Source organism: Carcharhinus amblyrhynchos, chromosome 1 (genome assembly GCF_965287045.1).
Source record: "Carcharhinus amblyrhynchos chromosome 1, sCarAmb.v2.hapA, whole genome shotgun sequence".
In the NCBI taxonomy this organism is placed as follows: domain Eukaryota; kingdom Metazoa; phylum Chordata; class Chondrichthyes; order Carcharhiniformes; family Carcharhinidae; genus Carcharhinus; species Carcharhinus amblyrhynchos.
In genome coordinates, this window is record NC_137324.1 from 99,729,633 (window position 1) to 99,746,733 (window position 17,101).

Genomic DNA, 17,101 nt, shown 5'->3' on the forward strand with positions numbered 1-17,101 from the left:
TCAGAACTAGTTTCTTATTTTTGGGCACAAGACTGCAAACCCAGAGACATATTCATTCTCAGAATGGAAGCCATTGCATTGCACATAACATTGCTTGTGTCAAGTGTATACCAAATCAATGAATAGGTTTCTCATTGTCTTCTGAACTACTCCTTTGTATTAGATCATAACTATAAAACAACTTTAAAAATATAACAATTATAGAAATATTTTGTTGCCTCTGCATTTCAGACAATGACAGGCAACATTTTTTGTTTCTTTTTCAGTTTCTCAACTTATTACTTTAGCTTTATCTAAACCCAAACTTAAAAAGAAGAGGATTTTGAGTTCCCCAATATGAAGCTGCTTTTAAAATGGATTTGGAATTGTGAATAGATTAAATCAGCTTGTAACAAAGACTATAGTGGTTCCATGAAGTGAATATCCAAGAGACGTTTACTCTGCAATTGAAACATGGGTAGAAATAGGGATGATGTTAATACATTGGAGTTGTTCTCCTCAGAGATAAGGTTGAGAGGGGATTGGATAGAGATATCTGAAGTCTTAAAGGGCTTAGAAAGTAACTGTTCCAATTGGTGTAAGGATTAAAAATCAGGGAATACAGTTTAATGGTATAAGAAAAAAATACTTTAATCGCAGTGAATGATTAGGATCTGAAATGCACTGCTTGAAAGGGTGGTGAAGACAAAATCAATTATAGCTTTCAAAGCCCAAGTAGATAAGTATGTTGCAAGTATAAGGACAGTTGTTGCTTTTTAGTGTGTTTCAGTGAGAAACTTTGTTGAAGCTGATCTTAAAATGTCTGCCTCCCCAGAAGCAGACGCATAACATATGGTCACATAACTACAGAAAGCCTGAGCTGTCAAGCAGACAAGTTACATCTCAAAACCCAAACATTCCCCCTTTCATATTGAACTTAAGATACAAGCATCCTCTTTTTCCTAGTGAACAAAAGCCATATTCGCATGCACAATCCAGTGTTACTGTGAGTAACCTAACTTTTCCACTATACACCCACTGTTCTACCAACTGTTGTTCTATTGGCATTGCCCACATAGGGGGTGATTTTTGAGCCCGCACTCTCCATCTGGAGAAATGGCAGTGCAGGCTCAAAATCTGGATAGCGTAATTCACGCCGATGTGTTCCCAAGTTCCTCTTGTCCCAGCCGCTTGCTGGTAGAGTGGTCTGAAACATGCCACAGGACCGCAGAACACATTAGCATGTCATTAAAACACATTCCCTGGTCACTGAGTCTGCACACAATTTTCAGCTGAGGCTTGTGTGACATCATGCCAGCACCATTTACAACAGATCTACAGAAGCACGAACCTGGCGCCTTCACCTCAGAGGGTGAATTCGGTGCTCAGGAAGCCAGCACCCTCCATGATTTGCAGTGCTAATGGGGTACAGGAAAGGACTCGGAACGGAAATAGATTTAACATCGGGCTGGGAGGTAGGGTCTCAAAGTTGCCATTTTGGGAGGAGAGGTCACTTGCAGGCCTTACCTTCCCTTTATGGGGCGCCCCTTGCTCAAAGGGGTTGTGAAGGCTGATATGTAGGCAGCATTCCCTGTTTCCCCCTTTCTGAGTTGCTGTCCATATTGTAGCTGAGAGACTGCCCTTCCTTATTGGAGGGTGGCAAGAGAGAGGGAGGACACAGCATTGCCATATTCAATAGGGTTAAGGCACTGGGTGTGTTGGTACCCCCAAGCTTGGCATGGACAGACAGCATGGAGGCTCTGTGGGTAAACAAAATTTTACGAACGGTCAAAACAAAATGGAAACCTTACTGCAATAGTGCCTATATTCACCTATGCTCACTAAGTGTCTACGGTTTCTTCTTCATCATCCCACTACATTTAAGTACTCCCCAGGATCCACAGCTGAGGTTGAGGCAACGAGTTCCATGGAGTCATTAAAAAGTCCAAGGACTGGTGGGAGGGGATATAAAAATTCCACCCAATGTTTTGAGTCATTATGAAGAAAAGACAAAGCAAGGCTGTGTCAAAATGTGAATTTTCTGTCTTTGTGCTCTCGCTATGGAAGTTCAGCCCCTGAAAGCACATTTACTTCCCACCTGTGCCCCGGGTGGGTGACATGCCTTGTGCATTTGAAACGTTGGAAAAATCATCTTTAAAGATCATGCAGTCTGGATTTTTGGATCGAGTAAATGTGACCAGACAAGAGTACTGACATAGTTTTCACTTTCAAAACTAAATAGTGTACTCGAAAGTTATTTTCCAAATTAATACAGCAATATAATCTGACAATTTGATTGAATAATTGTGAAATCAGAACCAGAAATTAGCAGGTTCAATCACAAGTTGCTCCGACATCTGAGTTTGATTAATTTTTTGTTCTCACCCCTGATATGCTCATTTCTTGTGAATAATGAGGGTCATTACAGTAACCAAAAAACCTACAATTTCCCTCAACAAATGCAATTTCTAATTTTATAGACATTTTTACTCCCCTTCCGCCATACATCACACAATACAAATATTTCACATTTTTCAGGTTATTAATATATTTCTTCCAATAGAAAATAGTGACCCAGTGAATACTATTGTTCATGGCTCCTTTTTGGTGATACATAAAAAGAATGTAGTTAAAATGACTGAGTGTGGCATTTTTTAATTGCTAAAGCTGTTGTTGCTTTCCATTTAATATGTTTCCAGTATTTTGCTATTGTACAAAAATAACTGAACAACCAAACTTTAAGAGTTAGAATGCAAGGGCCCAAGGACTAAAAGTGGCCTGGAGGTTTGGAGTCTCATTGTGTGCAATGAATTTGTAAATTGTATTTTCTATCTTAATCTACTGTTCTACCTTTGAAAGACTTGTTGATATTCATCTAAAAATTGCTTAGTGTTTCACTGTGGCTAGCCATCTAACCATCTTGTATCAATGATTAATATTTCCAAATTTAGCAGTAAAATATTATACTTTTTCTCCTCAATGTTAAACATTTCCAAATATTCCTATTCCTATAGCATAGGTTCAACTTGGTGTTATGCACAAATTCAGATAACTTTATAGACATTGCTTTTCTCATAGCAACAAGAGAAAAACAAATTGTTGACCAGGTCAACACAATTGTTTTCTTCATTAAAGAATAATGCGATTCACCTTCAATTCAACATTAGGATATTTATTGGATTTTGTCTGCAAAACTACATAAAATGAAACAGTACATCACATTATTCGACAAGACTATTGCAAGATGTTTCTGTCATCTGATTTCCTTCCTAATGCAAAAATGTACTGACCAAAGGCAGAAGTTTTGTCTTTTTCTCAAGTGTAAATAGAGCAATAGGTAGGAATTTTGGATTTAATGATGACCAGACTCTCCTGCAACATAAAATAGAAACTTAGTGAGAATATTTTTAGCAAAAATATTCTGTCAAACAAATTCTCAACCCTCCGTCATTTTACAGGGCTCTGAGAGTTGAGCCAATGCCACTTTGTAATTAGCCACTCAGAAGTGTGCAATAAGAACTCAGGTTCATTATCCTCCATTTTTTCTTTAACTACATGGTAACTTCCCCAGGTTCCTTGGAATGAATGAGAACCTGCTGTTTATAAATTCAGACTAGAAGTCCACACTAGCACACCAACAAATCACATTAATGTACAATTAGCACCAATCGTATTGGCAGGAAGTAGTTCCAAAATCCTTCATACTACAATTTAAACGTGTGTAAGTATGTGTGAAAGAATTTTGATCAACACAGCTGTTAATCTGCCATGAAACTACAATCTAACGTTCTTCTATCAAAAGTGAATGAGAGAGAGCAGGACGATAACACTAAATATTAAGAGGCCATTTGATCAAATAAATTAACTAGAATTTAGTTATGTAAGCTAGTGGAAAAAATGTAGAATACAAAATACTTTCACTGCTTTAAGATAATGAAAGTTGTAATACATTCTTGTGACTAATCACGCTGAAACAAATCTACCACACCTTTTTCACAGAACCACAAATATGTCAAATATTCATTAATATAGAACATAGAATATTACAGCACAGTACAGGCCCTTCGTCCCTCGATGTTGCACCGACCAGTGGAACCAATCTAATGGCCCTCTAACCTAAACTATTCCAATGTTATCCATATGCCTATCCACTGACCATTTGAATGCCCTTAAAGTTGGCGAGTCCACAACTGCTGCAGGCAGAGCATTCCATGCCCTTACTACCCTCTGAGTAAAGAACCTACCTCTGACATCCATCCTATAATTACCACCCCTTAATTTAAAGCTATGTCCCCTCATGTTAGCCATCACCATCTGAGGAAAAAGCCTCTCACTATCCTCCCTATCTAATCCTCTGATCATGTATGCCTCAATTAGGTCACCTCTCAACCTTCTTCTTTCTAACGAAAACATAAGAACATAAGAAATAGGAGCAGGAGTAGGCCATCCAGCCCTTCGAGCCTGCCCCGCCATTCAATAAGATCATGGCTGATCTGTCGCTGCTCAGTTCCACTTTCCCGCCCTCTCCCCATAACCCTTAATCCCCTCTCCTATCAAAAACCCATCAACCCACGTCTTAAAAATATTTAGCGAGGCAGCCTCCACCACTTCAACGGGCAGAGAATTCCAGAGATTCACCACCCTTTGAGTGAAGAAGTTCCTCCTCAACTCCGTTCTAAACCGCCCCCCCTTTATCTTGAGGCTGTGCCCCCTAGTCCTATTGTCTTTTTTGAGCGGGAAGAGTCTCTCCACCTCTATCCTATCCATCCCATTCATCATCTTATACGTCTCAATGAGATCTCCTCTCATTCTTCTAAACTCTAACGAGTACAAGCCCAGTTTATTCAACCTCTCCTCATAGCTCAACCCCCTCAACTCCGGTATCAGCCTAGTAAACCTCCTCTGCACTCCCTCCAAGGCCAAAATATCTTTGCGCAGGTGCGGCGCCCAAAAATGCACACAGTACTCCAGTTGCGGCCTCACCAATGCCCTATACAGCTGCAGCAAGACCTCCCTACTTTTATATTCAATCCCCCTCGCTATGAAGGCCAGCATCCCATTCGCCTTCCTGACCACCTGCTGCACCTGCAAGCTGGGTTTTTGCGACTCATGCACAAGGACCCCGAGGTCCCTCTGCACCGTCGCCTGCTGCAGTTTTTCGCCCCGTAAGTAATAGTCCTTCCTACCATTTTTCCTACCAAAGTGTACCACCTCACATTTGCCAACATTAAATTCCATTTGCCATTTCCTGGCCCATTCGCCCAGCCTATCTAGATCCTTCTGCAGACTCTCCACACCCTCCGCACAATTTGCCGTTCCCCCAATCTTGGTGTCATCAGCAAATTTCGACACTCTACACTCGGTTCCCTCCTCCAGATCATCTATATAAATGGTAAAAAGCTGAGGCCCCAGCACCGACCCCTGGGGCACTCCACTAGTCACCATCCGCCAATCTGAATAGCACCCGTTGACCCCCACTCTCTGCCTCCTATTTGACAACCAATCCTCTATCCACGCTAACACCCTACCCCCAACTCCATGTCCCTCGACCTTCTGCAATAACCTCTCGTGAGGCACTTTGTCAAACGCCTTCTGAAAATCTAGAAAGACCACATCCACCGGCTCTCCTCTATCCACCGCCCTAGACACATCCTCATAGAACTCCAGTAAATTTGTCAGACACAACTTCCCTTTAATGAAACCGTGCTGCGTCTGCTCTATCAAGCAATTCCCTTCAAGATGCCTCGCAATTTCCTCCTTAATGACAGATTCTAACATTTTACCTACCACAGACGTTAAACTAACCGGCCTATAATTCCCTGCCTTTTGCCTGGCACCCTTCTTAAACAACGGCGTAACATTAGCCGTTTTCCAATCATCCGGCACTTCCCCGGAATCCAGCGACGTTTGGAAAATAACCACCAAGGCATCCACTATCACCTCCGCCATTTCTTTCAGAACCCTCGGATGCATTCCATCCGGTCCTGGGGACTTGTCCACAATCAGCCCCTCCAGTCTGTTGAGCACCGCCTTTCTAGTAACAGTAATGTCATTAAGACCCTCCAGTCCTACCACCTTTCCATCGCTAACACCCGGCAAATTATTCACGTCCTCCTCCGTGAAGACAGAAACAAAAAAGTTATTCAATACCTTAGCCATATCCCCATCCCCTACCACTAGGTCCCCTTTCTCATCCTCTAAAGGACCAACATTCACCCTAGCCAGCCTCTTCCTTTTTATATATTTATAAAAACTCTTGCTATCCTTTTTTATATTAATTGCTAGCCCAGCTTCATAGTTTCTCCTACCCTTCCTTATCAACTTCTTTGTCAATCTTTGTTGACATTTAAACCTCTCCCAATCCTCTTCTCGCCCACTACTCTTAGCTACTCTAAATTCCTCCGCTTTTAGTTTAACACTTTCCTTCACCTCCTTCGTTATCCACGGCTTATTACCTCTCCTCCTACTATCCTTTTTGACCATCGGAATAAATTTCCGTTGAGCACCAAGAAAGATCTCCTTAAAGATCCTCCACTGCTCCTCAACAGACCCTCCCTCCAACGCGCTCTCCCAGTCCACATTCGCCAATTCTTCTCTCATCCTACCGTATTTCCCTCTATTCAAACAAAGGACGCGTGTCCGGGAACCCACTTTCTCCTCCTCCATCTGCACCAGAAACTCCACCATACAATGATCACTCTCCCCAAGAGGATCCTTCACCACAAGGTCCCTAATTCTACCCGCTTCATTACATAGCACCAGATCCAAGATAGCTCGCTCCCTCGTCGGCTCCAACACACACTGTTCGAGGAAACTATCCCGGCAGCATTCCAAGAACTCTTCCTCGAGCCCCCCACGTCCAACATGGGTCGACCAATCAATATGCAGATTGAAATCCCCCATAACTACGGTCGTCCCATTCCTGCACGCCGCACTTATTTGCGCGTTAACAGCCCGCCCCATCTCCAGATCATTATTCGGGGGCCTATAGACGACACCCACCAGCATCTTCCTCCCTTTGCTGTTCCTAATCTCCACCCACAACGATTCCACCCTCTGCTCCTTGGCTCCAATATCATCCCTTGCTACCACCGTGATGCTATCCTTAATCAGCAGAGCTACGCCCCCCCCTTTTCCCTCCTGTCTATCCTTCCTAAACACTTGATAGCCCTGTACATTCAGCTCCCAGTCCCTGTCACCCTGCAGCCACATCTCTGTAATGGCCACCAGATCGTATCCATTTGTGTCGATCTGCGCCATCAGCTCATCCACTTTATTCCGAATGCTTCGTGCATTCAGATAAAGTGCTTTCATCCCAGCCTTCACCTGGACCCTATTTGCCGCAACGCCACCAACTATACTCACGCCCCCTACTCCCTCTATTATTGGGACATCCTCGGCCTCTTCCCTTACATGTACACTCTCCTTAACTTTAGACCTCGTAAGGTCACCTACCCTCACACCCTCCCCCCCCCTAATTAGTTTAAAGCCCTGTCTACAGTCCTCTTTACTCGATTCGCCAGCACTCTGGTCCCAGCACGGTTCAGACCAACCCCATCCCTCCCGAACAGGTCCCACCTACCCCAATACTGGTGCCAATGCCCCATAAATTCAAACCCATTCCTCCCACACCAATCCCTGAGCCACCCATTCACTTCCTTAATCCTGTCAACCCTACGCCCATCTGCACACGGTTCAGGCAGTAGCCCAGAGATAACCACCTTGTCGATTCTACTTTTTAATTCCATTCCAAGCTTTTCATACTCCCTCCCCAGATCCTCAGTCTGCATTTTGCTTACGTCGCCGGCACCCACATGTACCACAACGACCGGATTCTCACCCTCCCACTCCAGGTTCCTCTGCAGCCCAGCTGCGACATCCCGGACCCGAGCACCAGGCAGACAACACACCCTTCTGTGCACTTTGTCATTGTGACAAAGGACAGTGTCAATACCCTTCACCCCACTATCCCCAATAACTACTATGTTCCTTTTCCCTTTCTCTTTGCCTATGTCCTGCTGCAGCACTGTACCGTGTGCAGTTTGCTCACCAACCTCACCTGCCTCGTTCTCGTCCAGACTGGAAGCAAGAACCTCAAACCTGTTATGCAGATTAAGAGGCTGAGGCCTCCACTCCTCACCCCCCTTCCTCTTCCCAGCAGCCCCCTCTTGTCCCTGACCCTTAGAATTAGCCAGTCTAGGGGGGGTGGATGTCACTTGCACCCCATTGACAATGGCACCCTCTCTCCCCTTGATGAGCCTCAGTGTCTGTAGCTCAGAGGCCAGCTCATTTACCCTGAGCTGGAGCTCCTCCAAACCACCTCAAGTCCCTCAGCCTTTCCTCATAAGACCTTCCCACCATACCAGGCAACATCCTGGTAAACCTCCTCTGCACCCTTTCCAATGCCTCCACATCCCTCTTATAATGCGGCAACCAGAACTGTATGAAATACTCCAAGTGCGGCCGCACCAGAGTTTTGTACAGTTGCAACATGACCTCATGGCTCCGAAATTCAATCCCTCTACCAATAAAAGCTAACACACCGTATGCCTTCTTAACAACCTTATCAACCTGGGTGCCAGCTTTCAGGGATCCGTGCACATGTACACCGAGATCTCTCTGCTCGTCGACACTACCAAGAGTCCTTCCATTAGCCCTAAATTCTGTATTCCTGTTACTCTTACCAAAGTGAATCATCTCACACTTTTCCGCATTAAACTCCATTTGCCACCTCTAAGCCCAGCTCTGCAGCTTATCTATGTCTCTCTGCAAACTGTATCATCCATCCTCACTGTCTACAGCTCCTCTGACTTTGGTGTCGTCAGCAAATTTACTAATCCATCCTTCTACACCCTCATCTAGGTCATTTATAAAAATGACAAACAGCAGTGGCCCCAAAACAGATCCTTGAGGTACACCACTTGTAACTGAACTCCAGGTTGACTATTTCCCATCAACCACCACACTCTGTCTTCTATCAGCTAGCCAATTCCTGATCCAAACTACTAAATCACCCTCAATCCCAAGCATCTGCATTTTTTGCAGTAGCCTACCATGGGGAACCTTATCAAACGCTTTGCTAAAATCCATATACACCACGTCAACTACCTTACCCTTATCCACCTCTTTGGTCACCTTTTCAAAAAACTCAATAAGGTTTGTAAGGCACGACCTACCCTTCAAAAAACCGTGTTGACTATCCCTAATCAATTTATTTCTCTCTAGATGATTATAAATCCTATCCCTTATAATTCTTTCCAAAACTTTGCCCACAACAGAAGTAAGGTTCAGCGGTCTGTAATTCCCAGGATGGTCTCTACTCCCCTTCTTGAACAAGGGGGCAACATTTGCTATCCTCCAGTCTTCCAGCACTATACCTGTAGCCAATAATGACATGAAGATCAAAGCCAAAGGCTTTGCAATCTCCTCCCTAGCCTCCCAGAGAATCCTAGGGTAAATCCCATCCGGCCCAGGGCACTTATCTATTTTTATACCCTCAAGAATTGCTGACACCTCCTCCTTAAGTACCTCAATCCCATCTAGTCTAAAAGCCTGTATCTCAGTATTCTCCTCGACTACACTGACTTTTTCCTGCATGAATACTGACGAAAAGTATTCATTTAGTGCCTCTCCTATCTCTTCAGTGAGAGATTTGATAAACTGCAAGATAAAGATAAAGCATAAAGATCTAGACAGGTTGCAGGAATCAGCTGACTGATTTAAATGCAATAATGTAAATGTGTGAATATATTAGGGAAGGTGTGGAGAATGAATGGGAATGCCCACTCAATGGAAAGACATTGAGAGCTGTGTTTGACAGATCAAATGGTTTAAACATGAATTTACCCAAATGTGCAGGTAGATATACCAAGAAAACAGTGTTTCGGCAGTGTTGGAGATTTATTATTATGGAAATAAATAGATGAATAAAAAAATGAATAAATCAGCCAAGCGCATTCGGTTCAGTTTTAGAAGGGGGCATTATGTATAAATGCCCCCATGGTAGGCTACTGCAGAAAATGCAGATGCATGGGATTGAGGGTGATTTAGCAGTGTAGGCTGAGCACAGGGAATGAAGACTACAGTTACGAGAAGGGACTAGAAGGATGGGAAATATTTCCACTTTAACATTGCAAGATGAGGGGATTTAATAGAGAATTTTAAAATTAGGAAAGAATGGTGAATCGGGAATGACTATTCCCTCTGTTCAAATACAAAGGACAATTAATTTAAAAAAAGAGATTAGGAGAAAATTCTGTACACAGAGGGTGGCTGCAGTAGTGAACATTTTGCCAAGGCCATTAAATCCAGTAAAGAAAAATAGCAGAGATTTTTGAAACAGAGGAAGATACAAGGCTAAGGAGATGGATTAGGGCAATGAGACCAATTAGATTGTTCTAGAATGAGAATAAACTTAATGGAGCCAAGAGAATTAAATATTGTAAACTTGTGGTTCTACTGACCATTCAACTTTAGGCATGTGTTAAGACATTCCGTCTCTGGAACAAGAGATAAATGGATCTGTTGCAGTCATGTTGTCTGCTCATTTACTAGCACTGAAGATTCATTACTGAGAGATAAATAGCTTTGGCCCATCCGTGACAATTAGCTCATTGCCATGGGAGAAAAAAGAAAAAGTCTTAAAAACATAATGTAAATAAAAGACTGGTGACAAGGAGAAGTGATTTCTACATATAATTGTCTTTTATTTTCCTTTTCATATATATTTTATTCAAATTTTATACAAAAGCATTAAATTCAAAAAGGAAAAGAGAATGAAATAGTGCTGAAAGCACCAGAGCATTAACACATGACCTATGAGATGCTGTCATAAATAAGTTCAGGATGGCCTATTAATTTGGGAAGTTAGGGTGAAGATGAAATCAGTAACATTATAGTCAGGTATATTGACTTTATTGCAGTAAATTTAGAGTTCTGCATCTGTGGCATGGAACCCACCAGTGAAAATCTGTGCAATGTATATCCTGATTTCCAAAATGTGAACCCAACGATCGAGTGGTCACAAAGTAGGTTAGATTTGAGTTGAATAAAAATTTGAACATAGGATTTTAAACTGCAGAACAATATTATTTAAGTAAACATATTTCCTGAACAATTTAACATGGGTGTGGAAGAGAATGGGGTAGAGAAAATGTACAATCTAACAGTAATACCAAACTAAAGAAAAATATGATATAGGCAAAGGATATTTGAAGTAATCATACTAAACAGCAAAAATCTTATGTGCGAGGCTCCTGGTAAATAAATGCGTATTGTTCACAGGGCTACATAATGGTGATATGATATCATAAATTAACAATTGGAGGCGTTTCTACACCAATGTCATACTAAATCTTAAGATGCGACTGAACAAGAATATACTTTGTTTGCATCATCAAGTTAAGACAGCAGTCTGCCTCAGCCTGCAGACTATTATTAGTTTGGCTTGATTGAACAGACAATTGTCATTAAAGAATTGTCAGCGACTGATTGTTATTTTTCAAACTGCCACACATCTCCTTCAATTACTTACTTGGCTCCAGGAATGGCCTGCAGTGGATTAATTGTAGCTCAATACAAAAGATAGTAGCTGAATGATCCCACTACTCCCCTCCCCCTAATATCCCTTGATCCCTTTAGCCCCAAGAGCAATATCTAATCTACTCTTGAAATCGGACAATATTTTGGCCTCAACAACATTCGGTGGTAGTGAATTCTACACATTCACCATCTTCCAGATAAAAAAAATTCTCCTCAGTTCTAAAAGGTTTACCCCTAATCCTCAAACTATAACCCTTAGTTCTGGACTCCCCCACCATTCTCTTTCTCAATCCATCCTGTCTAACCCTGTTAAAATTTTATAAGTTTCTAGGAGATCCTCTCTCATTCTTCTAAACTTCAGCGAATATAATCCTAACTGACTTGGTCTGTCCTCATATGACAGACCTGCCATCCCAGGAATCAGCCTGGTAAACCTTTGCTGTACTCCCCTTTATAGCAAGGGCACCCTTCCTCAAATAAGGACACCAAAACTGCATACACTCCTATACTAACATCCTATACAATTGCAGCAAAACATCCCTATCTCTATACTCAAATCCTCTTGCTACAAAGGTCAACATGCCATTTATCTTCTTTACTGCCTGCTGTACCTAGGCGCTTACTTTCAACAACTGATGCACAAGGACGCCAAGGTCTTGTTGAATATTCACCTCTTTCAATTTAACCCATTCACGTGATAATCTGTCTTCCTATTATTGCTACCAAAATGGAATAACCTCACATTTATCCACATTGTTTGGGCATATGCATGGCAGATGCAATATACTCAGCCTGTCCAAATCATGCTGAAGCATCTCTGCATCCTCCTCAAGCTCAGCCTCCCACCCAACTTTGTATCATCTGCAAATTTGAAGATAATACTTTCAGTTCCCTTTTCCAAATCACTAATATGTAATGTAAACAGTTGGGGTCCTAGCACAGATCCATACAGAGCCCCACTAGTCACTGACTGCCAATCGGAAAAAGACCCATTTCTGCCAACTCTTTGTTTCCTATTTGCTAACCAGCTTTCTATCCATCTCAAGACATTACATGCAATCCCATTTGCTTTAATTTTACATAATAGTTTGTTATATTTGACCTTGTTGAAAGCCTTCTGAAGGTCTAAATAAACCACATCCACTGGTTCACCTTGGTCAAGTCTATTAGGTACATCCTCAAAAAATTCCAATAGATTCTTCAAGAATTCATCCCTTTTGTAAATTCATGCTGACTTTGATTACACCACTGCCTTCCAAATGCTGACTTATGAAATCTTTGATAATAGACTCAAGCACTTCCCCATTACCAACATTAGGCTCACTGGTCAATGATTCCATTTTGTCTCTCTACCTCCTTTTTGAATAGCGGGCTTACATTAGGTACCCTGTACCCTATAGCTAATATAATCTGTTGGAACTATTCCAGAATCCAAAGTCTATCAAGTGTTTAACATTCACATTGTATCATACAATGTTAGCTATGTGCCTAGCAAATTATAAATGCAGAAGGGCTCTCCACAAAAGATAACGGATGCAATTTCCTATTATTGTGCAAATTGTTCATGGTGAGAGCATGACATGTGCCACTGATAATGATGATGTGAAGTTTGATCTATTTTCATGATCAACCTCATTTTAAATGCCCAGTAAGTTGTCAGCACTGAAACACATCAAAAGGAAGCTCACAAATCTGGGCTGGGGGAATCCATACACTGGGGTGGGGTGGGGGGGGGGGGGTGCGGGGAGTGTGGTGGGTGGGGCGGCGGTGGCGGGGAAAATGGCCACGGAGAGAGGAGTAACCGGCAACACGAATGAGATGTGTATATAAAGGCAGGAACATACTCCCTCTGGGTCCACAAAATTAATCAGAAAAATCGTATTTAGAGCTTATTGGTTTGGATGATCAATGGTCAATCCCACCAATAACACTTGAACTTATATAGCACCTTTGGCATAATAAACATTTTCAGTTTACTTTACAGAAGTGTTACTCAACAAATTTAGCACTAAACTACATTTGGAGATATTAAGCCAGGTGATCGGGGAGGTGGGGGGGAGGGGGGGTGGGAAGAGTGATTTTCCCAGCCCACTACACTGTGCTAGCCCAGGAGACATCAGTAGAGCCCCAGCGATTGGGCATCATGGCCTCTGCACAGCTCTGGCTTTAAATTTTTTTAACTAATCAGCTCCACACTTGAAATCAGTGAAGAGCTGATTTAAATATTTAAATTTCAATTTCATTAGTGGGCCTGGGACTGAAGTCTCTGGGCTGCGATCGTCTCTCTCCCTGCCTCTCTTCAACAGGAACGGTACATTCCAGCTGGGTTTACAACAGTTCCCCATGAATGGGGAACAGGCAGCCCAACCCCACTGTGAATAAAGGCCATGGAGATCATGGTAAGGGGCTTACCCCCTGGACAGGGCCAACCTGGCCCCCAGCAATGCTCAAGGGGCAAACTGGCAATGCTCACTGGGCATCAGGCAGTGCCAAGGCAGTAGGGCCAGAGCCTAAAAGGGGTCCCGCTACCACTCTACCAGAGGATCGTAGGCAGAGGGAGGGAAGGGGGTAATTGGGGCTGGCCTGGAAATCTGAAAACAAGAACAACAATATTAATAGAGAGGCGTTTCTGAAGTGGGAGCCAATGTAAATGACTAAGTACAGGGGAAAAAGGTGAAAAGAACCTAGTTCAAGTTGGAATATGGGAAACAGAATTTTGAATAACCACAAGCTCCACAATGCACATTCAACCTGTGGAAGGACAAAATTGTATCAGGGTTTGAAACACTTCATAAGATCACATTTTAAATATTTTAATCAAATCCTCAGATGTTTTAGGCAAAATTCTGGAGTGCCTGAACAAAAAAGTTCATTCAACAGTAACATCAGGCAGATCTTAGGCATGAAAATATCAGCAACTAATCCATCATACCAAAAAAACAAGGGAATAGACGAAAATTATTCGTCTAAATATCTACTTGCCAATTTCCTTTCAGATACAAAAAAATGCTGAATTTCAAGTAGAAAAGACAATCACAATTTAAATTTAAATCAACATAGTCACCAATAAATAAAGCAATCATGGCCTGTAACTGAGTATGAATTATTTTGCACAATTATAGCAGAATCCTTTAACATTGCAGCCAATGTTTCCTATTATCAGACAATGAAAGAGAATGCATACTAGAATACAGGAGGCTGTAATTTGCCAATGATATAATGCTTCATAATGCTCAAATCAAATACTCTTTTATTCTGTACAACTGAGATCATTTTACTTCAGCAACAAGTTTTTTCAATAACAAACTTCTTCAATAATCCAAAATTCCATGAAAATCAAGAGTCATTTGTATTTCAAATGTCATATTTAGCAAATATTTGTTTAATTTTGTCCCTAAATCATCATCACCTGCCCTGTCCCCGACTAGCGCTCAGCATTCCCCCATTGCAAACAAGGCACCAGCCTCACATCAATTTTCCTCAAGGATTGTTAAAAACTAATGTGCATGACAAGCAGAATGGAACAGATGCAAAGCACAATTGAAAACTGTTCGTAACAAATCATTGGCAGGTGCTAGGTGTAGATATCTGTCAAAATCAACCCCTGTACTGGACACAATTTTGGCATTTGTAAAACGTCAAGAAGATTGCTACATTTTGAAAAACGGAGTTTAATCCAACTTTCAGTCTGATCCAACTTCCAAAGCTTGTTAAATACTAGACTTACGGTTGATTAACAGTAGTTTCAAAATCCCTTTGAGTGACAAGGATTTGATTATCATTTAGAAATTGCCAATTATCTGACATCTTGAACCGAGTAGTTCTACTATGAAACAAGGCAAGCTGAAATAATTTGGCTTGTTTGTGATCAGGAATGCACACTCTTACCTTTCCTCCATGCTGCTCCAGTCTCTGCAGGGCATCTGTGATCAGCTGCTTAAAGTTTTTGTCCATCAGTCTTTTTGACAGCTTTAATACACATCAAACAGACATTAACATTCCTAGAGCTTTAAAATTCAGAACAACTATGATTTCTCAACAAGACAAGCAAAAAACAGCATGAAGAAAAACTTGTTTCAAAATTCAACACAAAATAAATTGACTGAATCTCTCTCATCATTAAGTGAAAGAAGGATGTGGAAGCATTGGAGGGAGTGCAGAGGAGATTTACCAGGATGCTGCCTGGTTTGGAGGGTAGGTCTTATGAGGAAAGGTTCAGGGAGCTGGGGCTTTTCTCTTTGGAGTGGAGGAGAATGAGCGACGACTTAATAGAGGTTTATAAGATGATGAGAGGGATTGATAGAGCGGACATGCAGAGATTATTTCCTCGGGTGGATGTAGCTGTTACTAGGGGGCATAACTATAAGGTTCATGGTGGCAGATATAGCACTCAGAGTGGTTGGGGTGTGGAATAGGCTACCTGCTGTGATAGTGAAGTCGGACACTTTAGGAACTTTCAAGTCTTTATTGGATAGGAACATGGAGCACACCAGAATGATAGGGAGTGGGATAGCTTGATCTTGGGATTGGACATAGCTCGGCACAACATTGAGGGCTGTTATGTTCTATGTCCTATGAAACTGTCCCAGTTCAGAGATAAACCAATATATTGTATTTGGTGCAGTAATGATCTTCTAGCATTCAAGCAGCTAGGGAATTAAGGATCAAAGAAAATGATGCAAGATTTATGCTTTTCTGGAAAGTAGCTGGAAAGTTCCAAATTGTCAACACGTTAGTAGCCTCAGCAATAGAGAAAGACTGGTAGCAATTTGGTGAGAAAGAACGCACTACAAATATGCAGGGATGGCAATATTACAGAGTCAACGCAGTTTGAGTATTCATAAGTTTTAGTTGACATAAAGAAATGTGCATAGGTACTGTATGTAGTAGCAAAAGGGGAACAATGACACTAAATCAAGTAGTCAACTGTGTAAATCAGTACAGAGAATCATGTGAAAATGTTAAGACAGTGGAATTTTAAGTTGTATAAAATTATTATTACACACAGTCAGTCCCATTCTCCATTCTATGGAGCCCTGCAAGTTTATTTTGCTCAAGTGCATACCCAATTTCTTTTTGAAATTATTGATCATCTCCACATCTATCACTCTTGTAGGTGAGATTCAGTTTATTATACTCGCAAAAAGAAATTCTGCCTCACATCCCCCTTGCATCTTTTGCCCAGAAACCTTGGGCCCACAACTTTTCTGGGGGGCTCGTTCGGAGAATCGTTTGTTGGTCATTTTGCTGATTTGCACATACATCAGGAACACATGCGCATATCCGAGAATCAGAGAACAGTCGCAGTCAAGACGGCGCTGGAAACCGGTGGGAAAAGAAGGAAGTGATTTGAATCTTTTTTAAAATATATTTTAAACATATTTCGCATGTGATTATCGGGCCCGGCACAAAACTTGCCGGCCCGATAGCATTTCCCACCCTGTCAGGAGTACTTAGTTCCAGGAGGGTTTAGAGTAACTCTCCAAGTTCGAGAAACTAGTGGGAGACCCTGCTGGAATGAAGGGGACACCCAGATGGTCAGGAGGCAGGGGTGGTGCCCCCTGGGCATGGGCACCCTGGC

The 17,101-nt window shown here is 42.0% G+C and overlaps 1 protein-coding gene across 2 annotated transcripts in view; it reads right to left on the reverse strand.

Moving 5' to 3' along the window:
* Positions 1-3,135: 3,135 nt before the first annotated feature.
* The window catches only part of LOC145349914 (PACRG-like protein), a 48,644-nt gene continuing 34,678 nt past the window's right edge, over positions 3,136-17,101 (reverse strand). For both annotated transcript variants that reach the window (XM_080198593.1, XM_080198584.1), the window contains exons 8-9: positions 15,409-15,489; positions 3,136-3,351 (exon numbers count right to left, since the gene is read on the reverse strand). In XM_080198593.1, the coding sequence (XP_080054719.1) occupies positions 3,295-3,351; positions 15,409-15,489 (138 nt within the window). In that variant the 3' untranslated portion in view covers positions 3,136-3,294. The remainder of the gene's footprint in view (positions 3,352-15,408; positions 15,490-17,101) is intronic.